A 7,114-nucleotide genomic window follows, 5' to 3' on the forward strand; every position below is an offset into this window, starting at 1 on the left:
TATCTGGTGGGTAAATGCTTATCATGGCATTGCTGGATTGTAGGGCCACTGTGTTTTATAATAAATTACCAAATTAAGCCAGGCGTGGTGGCGCATGCCTTTAATCCCAGCACTTGGGAGGCAGAGGCAGGCAGATCTCTGTGAGCTCAAGACCAGCCTGGTCTATAAAGTGAGTTCCAGGACAGCTGGGGCTACAGGGAGACCCTGTCTCAAAAAGACCAAAACAATAAATAAATAAATAAATAATAAATAACCAAATTGTCTTCCAAGCTGCTGCTGCTTTACCTTCCCACCAGCCATGAGAACTCCTCTTCAACATTTGACATTGTTGAGTTTTGTTTAGTTGGTTTTTTTTTGGTTTTGGGTTTTTTTTTTTTTTTTGGTTTTTTTAAAAAAAATTTATGTGTATGAGTGTATTGCCTGCATATATGTGAGTGCACTCATGTCGTGCAATGCTGTGGAGGTCAGAAGAGGGCTTCAGATTCCCCTGGAACTGGAGTTAAGGATGGTTCATAGCTGCCATGTCGATGCTGGGAATCAAACCCGGATCCTCTGCAAGAGCAGTCAGTGCTCTTAACCTCTGAGCCATCTCTCCAGCCCCCTTTTTGGTCTTCTTGAGACAGGGTCTCCCTGTAGCTGTAGCTGGCCTGGAACTCGCTATGTAGACCAGGCTGGCCTCAAACTCACAGAGATTCACCTGCATCTGCCTCCCAAGTACTGGGACTAAAGGAGTGTGCCACCATGCCCGGCTAGTTTTCTGTTTTTAAATTTGTAGCCAGTCTAATAAATGTGTGGTGGTATCGCTCTGCTTTGGATCTGTTTTCCTCATGCTAATGATGCTGAACATTTCTTCATGTGCTCACTGCCTTCAGTATGTTTTTGATGAAATGTCTCCTTGAATCTTTTGCCCATAAAAGAGGACTATTTTCTTATTTTTAAAATGTATTATTATTATTTTATTTTATGAGCGTGAGTGTATTGCCAGCATGTATGTAAGTGCACCCATGTCATACGGTACCCACAGAGGACAGAAGAGGGAGTCGGATCCCTGGAACTGGAGTTATGGACAGTCGAGCTGCCATGTGGGTGCTAGGATTCTGCAAGAACAGTCAGTGCTCTTAACCCCTGAGCCATCATCTCTCCAGCCCTGATTATTTTCTTATTGTGTTATAAGAATTCCTTATGCATTCTGGGTTCAGGTGTGTGTGCTTCAAATATTTTCTCTTAAAATCTGTAACGTGTCATTTCATTTTCTTTTCTGTGTGCTTCAAAGAGCAGATTTTTTTTTTTTCTTTTTTTCTGAGCCAGGTCTCCCTGTAGCCCCAGCTGGCCTGGAACTCACTATGTAGACCAGGCTGTCCTTGATCTCACAGGGATCTGTCTGCTTCTGCCTCTTGAGTGCTGGAACTGAAGGCTTGGGCCACCACATCTGGCCAAAGAACAAAAATCTTTAATTTTGATAAATATAATTTATCGTTTTTCCCTTTTATGCATCATGCATTTAGTGCAATCACAGAAAATCTTTGCCTGAGCCAAACTCACAAAGATTCATGCGTGCGTTCTAGTTTTAGATTTTAGCTTTAGATCTATGATTTATTTGGGGTTAAACTCTTGTGTGTTGTGAGGTATTAGCCAAGATTTCCTTTTTGCATTCACAGCAACCCGCACCATTTGTTGAACGGGTTTCCTTCCTCCATTGTCTTGGCTCTGTCCGCTTATTTAAAAATCAGAACTGACCAACCAGACGTGTATTTCTGGACTCTGTTTCTGCCAATCTTATACTGTGTGGATTAGTGTTGCTTTGTAGTTTTGAAATTGGGTAATGTGAGTTCTCTAACTTGGCTCTTTTTCAAGGTTCTTTTGACTATTTTAGCTTCCTGGAGAAAAACTTTAGAATCAGCTTGTCACTTTCCACAACAAGTCTGCTGAGATTTTCATCAGTATTGCTCTGAATCTATAGGTCAGACTGGAGAGAACTGGAACTTTCAGAAGACCGTATTTTGGGATCCACAAACGTACTATGCCTCTTCATTTATTTAGATTTTTAAAAAATCTTTTTATTTTCTTTTTATTTTATGTGTATGAGTGTATTGTCTGCATGTGTGTAAGTTCACCCTTATTGTGCAGCGCCTGCAGAGGACAGAAAAGGGCGTTGGATCCCCTGGAACCAAAGTTATAGACAGTTGTTAGCTGCCATGTGGGTGCTGGAATTTGAACCCAGGTCTTCTGCAAGTGCTCTTAACTGCTGAGCCATCTCTCTAGCCCCTTATTTAGGTTTTGTTTGATGTATTTTATCATTAATTCACAGCATATGAATTATACATCCATTTCATTTATACTTATTTCATGATTTTTGTACTATTGTAAATTTTTTTTTTTTTTGTCTTTTTGAAGAAGGGTCTCCCTGTAGCCCCAGCTGTCCTGGAACTCACTATGTAGACCAGGCTGGCCTTGAATTCACAGAGATCCACCTGCCTCTGCCTCCCAAGTGCTGGGATTAAAGGCGTGTGCCACCACGCCTGGCAAATATTGTGTAGGAGCAGTGAGAGCCTACATCCTTGCCTGAGATTCCCTTCATATTACAATGACATGACTAACAGCTGTTTTAGGAAGACCAGGGGCAGCATTTTGAAGGGAACTGCAGACAGCAGGACAGATCAGCCTTCTTTGCCTGCTTCCTCCCATCCTTCCAATCACTGTTGTCCACTGCACCTACTTTGAGCTCCCCTGCCACCTCTGTGTCCTCGGTCCTTCCTATCACCCTGTACTCTGCAAGTCTTCTCTCTCTGGCATCAGCCCACCTCTTTAGTCTTTGCTGGACAGCTTCTCTCTTCTCATGTTTTGTGGTTCTTCTAACCCCAGGTCAGGCCACAAGCCATTGCTGCCCTCTGCTCAGAATGAGGCCTTCCCAAGCCAGGATCTCCAGCCTCAAGGGACTTAGTTGTGGTTTTTTTTTGCCAGGCGGGGCGCTTTTCCATTACTTGAAATATCTATTTCACATGCTCCAACTTTTTTTTTCGTTTAAAAATGATTTATTTAATGTGTTTGAGCATTTTGCCAACACATATGTATGTGTACCACATGCATGTCTGGTGCCCACAGAGGCCAGAAAAAGGCATTGGATCCCCTGGAACTGGGGTGACAGATGGTTGTTAGCTGCCATGTGGGGGCTGGGAACAAAATCCAGGTCTTCTGCAAGAGCAGCTAGCTCTTAACTTCTGAACCACCACATCAGTTCAGATCACAGCTCTACAGCATACCAATAGGGAGACCTGGGGAATGTAACTTAGCCATCTGGAAACTCACTTTCTCCACTCATAGAAAGGGAAAGAACAGTAGCTGCTATACTAAGTGCCCTGTCGTTTTTACTGCCATTCCTCCTTTACATACCTCTCACCTCATAAGCCATGCACAGCCTTCCTTTAATGTCCCAGGCCCCACTCCACCTGTTGTACTCTCCTCTGCATCCTACTTCCTGAAGGGGGTGGGTGTGCCCACAGCTGCATTCTTCGCTTTCTTGAGTTCACTACTGGCCAGCTCTGGTCTCACCATCACAACACTGCTCCTCTCATCAAGTGTCCAAAGGCAGTGGGCACTCCTCTGTCTACTCTCTGAACCACACACAGCAGCTCAGAAACGGCCTCTAGGCACTTGTAGCTGCAGCTCCTCAGGTGCTGTCTTGGCCAGTCCCCCAGTGTTCAAGACACAGCCTCATAGCTGCTCTCACCACAGTGTTCTCAATCCCCAGTGCAGTGCTTAGGACATTCTGAGGCCCAGAAATATTTCTAGCTGGGAGTGTAGCTCAGTGGCGGGGCACATACTTAGCGTGTAAAGGCCCTGAGTTCAGTTCTAAACACCAGAAAAATTAGCAAGTGAGGGAACCAACAAAGCAATGAATCAATACCAGGGCAGAGAAGGAACGAGAGAAAGGAGCAGGGAGCTGGGCAGAGTTTGGGGCAAGAAGATACCATTTGGTTTCGGTTCTGTAGAGTTCAGCGAGGGCGTTTGAAACACAGAATTTGAGCAGGAGACCCAGATCTGGAGCCAGTGAGAGGCTGGTGGGGGTGCTTCAGAGCTACTTGATTCCCTTCATGACTGAGAGGGTCCCCTGTGGCCAAAACTTTTCATTGGTGCTCTTAGGAATTAAGTACTTTCTATGTCATACAAATCAACATTTTTCTGTGCTTCATAAACATCTACTACATAGTTTTCCTTCTAACTTTAAAAAGTGTATCAGTTGAATCAAACACTTGTAAACATTTAAACGGAATCACTAGTAGGCTACTTGAGTGCTTCAAACACCTTGAAGGAAGTAGACCCTCACATGGCTTAGTGGTTCATGGATCTTTGGGGCCACACAGTAGGAATGGAGTTCTGATTGGAGACCTGGTTCCTTTTAGTGGAAGATCAAAATCTTCATGGCAAGGGCATGAAGCATGGGGCAGGTGGAAGAGGGGCAGAGGTGCTGTTGGGCCTCTTTGTTTTGACAAAACGTTTGCCGGCTAAGGCTCTTGAAGTTGAGATGAGGCTTGGACTGGCTTAGGGAGCACGTGGGGGCTCAAGAGGGATGAGGTTAATGAGCTGGGAGGAGGGCAGTCTCAGAGAGGTGAGAGGAGAACCTGGTCAAGAGGAGGTGCTGGAGAGATGGCTCAGTAGTTAAGAGCATTGGCTACTCTTGCAGAGGACACCAGTTTAGTTCCTAGCATCCACATGGCAGCTAATAGTCATCTTTAACTCCAGTTCCAGGGGATCTGACACCCTCTTCTGGCCATTGCAGGCATTGTGTGCATGGGTCCACTTATGTACATGCAGGCAAAACACTCATACACATAAAAAAATAAATAATTTTTAAAAAGAGAGAGTGTCCAGGGGATGCTGGGCATGGTAGTACACCTCTCACCTCTGTAATTTTAGCACTGAGGCTGAGACAAGAGAGTGGCTGCAGATTTGTGAGGCTGGCTTGTGCTACAAAATGAGATTGTCTCGAAAAAAACAAAACAAAACAAAGTGTCCAAAAGAGGACTTCACCTTTGAGCTTGACCTTTATTTTCAAGGCATTGAGTCCAGATTTTCCTAGGCCATGTGATTTTGGTTGTGAGAATCTGCCCTTCCAGATAGTACAATTCAATGAACCTTTAGAAAACAAAAATGAGATGTGGGAAGACCAAGAAGTGATGGTCGGGTGGTGGGACTGTCTTTGGACCACCTGAGTAGCCAAAGGAGGCTGTGACTGACCAACCGTCTGGAAGAAGGTAGATCAGGATGTGTGGCCAGTGGAGACGTGGGGTACCAGTGATGGGGAGCCCTGGAGAAAGCAGGAGAGGTGGGTGTCAACACTGGCCTTCAGAGAGCTGCTCAGAAGTAGATTGCTCTGCCTGGGAGCCCTGGAAGGCAGGAGGTCATGCTCATTCTCCAGCTTCCCTGCCCCTTGAGAGTCTTGCTGTGGCCTGGGCTGAGCGCTGGCTTGAACTGTCTGGTTGAGGGAGGGTCACTGGTGGATGGCCTGCCAGTTCTGATGTTCTTTTCTTACCTCCTCCAGTGCAGATACCATCAGGGATATAACCCTTTTGACCTGGGCTGTGCCAGGAACTGGTATTTATCAATTTGTGCACCACTGGGACCCAAGTGAGTTGGTAACCCTAAATGGTGGACCTCAGGGCTCGTGGGGTGAAGCTGGCCTCAGTTCTCAGGCGTAGCACTCGCTGTTCCTTTCCTTTGGGATTTTCACCAGTGGGAGCCCTTCTGTGGGTTCTTGCCTCAAGACCAGGGGCTGAGGGAGCTGCATCCTGGATGAGCCTGGCCGCAGCTTCTGGCAGGGCTGATTCTTGGGCTGGGTCCCCAAGCTGGGGAGGAGCAGGCAAGAGAAAGAAAGACTAAAGCCCTAGCTATGGAGGGCATTGATTCCTTGTATCTGGCCTGTTTGTTGCTCTCCAGGTACATGTCTGAAGCTATCTGTTTGCAGAGGGCTGTAGGGCCTGAGTGGATACCCGAGCAGACTCCATACTCACCTAGGTGGCCCCCTACACACTATCCTCCAGAACTCCTTGAGCCCCAGCCCCAACCTCTGGGTGAGGCTGCAGTTCTCCAGAAGGTGAGAAGGGAAAAGATTGGGACTGGGGCATCTGTGGACTGCATTTGTATTGGGAAAAGTGGAGAGAGGAGGGAGACAGGCCCTGAAGTAGAGTAGTCAGCGTTTGGGGGAGAGAGGTATGATAGACCTCCCCGCCCCTGCAGAACCTGGAAAGAGAGGGTCACAAGCTTCCAGTCTAGGCCCAGGAAGCCCCCGGAGTCAGAAAGAGGAAAGAGCCAACTTGTTTTGCACCTTGGGCCAGTCACCGTGTCTGGATCTGTTTCCCCAGTTGTTAAGGACAGAGACTAACTCCATAGTTTATACTATATTGAAGGAGATCACTTTATTCAAAGGAAATTTTTTCATAGGGCTCTTTTTATGTTTTTGTTTTTTTGAGACAGGGTCTCCCTGTAGCCCAGCTGGCCTGGAACTTGCTATGTAGACCAGGCTAGTCTAGATCTCAGAGACTGGCCTGCCTCTGCCTGCCTCCTGGGTGCTGGGATTAAAGGCGTGGGCCTAGGGTTCCATTCTCACTTGAAACGCAGTATATTGGGAATGCAGTGGGTGCGGGTCACCAACAGCGCCCTTCTGGGGCTTGCGGGGACCTCCTCGGTGCCAGCCCTTCCCTTTGCTCAGCCTCAAGGGGCTGGTGGGCTGGGCTAGGAGCTGGGACAGAGGAGACTGGGGGCAACCCGCTGCAAGCACCCACTCTGTGTTTAGTTTGGCTCCAGCCCACTGCTGTCCCTGCTGCCAGAAGCTCCTAGACAAGGCTCGCCGCTCCGCACCGCACCCGGAGCCACTCGCACCTCCCAGTGGTAGTCCACCTGACACGCATGGGCCGGGCCCTTGTGGCTCTCCTGACGGGAGCGTCGACCCCTGCCCCCATTAAATATTGTTTGTTGCTTCTTGCTGAACGTGTCTGACTGTGCAACGGGTGAGGGGGGCTTGGGGACAAAGATCTCCAGGGATGGATGAGCCAGGATCCTTGGAGATCCGAGGTCAGGGGTCACCGTTACTTGTCTCTGTGACCTTGGGCACGACACA

At 47.6% G+C, this 7,114-nt stretch overlaps 1 protein-coding gene across 1 annotated transcript in view; it reads left to right on the forward strand.

The window, feature by feature from the left end:
- Nucleotides 1–6,889, forward strand: part of Zdhhc19 (zinc finger DHHC-type containing 19) — a 13,664-nt gene extending 6,775 nt beyond the window's left edge. Inside the window, exons 6-8 of the mRNA XM_008838566.2 lie at nucleotides 5,540–5,625; nucleotides 5,935–6,091; nucleotides 6,791–6,889. Of these exons, the coding sequence (XP_008836788.2) occupies nucleotides 5,540–5,625; nucleotides 5,935–6,091; nucleotides 6,791–6,889 (342 nt within the window). The remainder of the gene's footprint in view (nucleotides 1–5,539; nucleotides 5,626–5,934; nucleotides 6,092–6,790) is intronic.
- Nucleotides 6,890–7,114: the final 225 nt, after the last annotated feature.

The sequence above is a fragment of the Nannospalax galili genome, unplaced genomic scaffold, assembly GCF_000622305.1.
Source record: "Nannospalax galili isolate Female #2095 unplaced genomic scaffold, S.galili_v1.0 scaffold598, whole genome shotgun sequence".
NCBI classification, from domain to species: Eukaryota; Metazoa; Chordata; class Mammalia; order Rodentia; family Spalacidae; genus Nannospalax; species Nannospalax galili.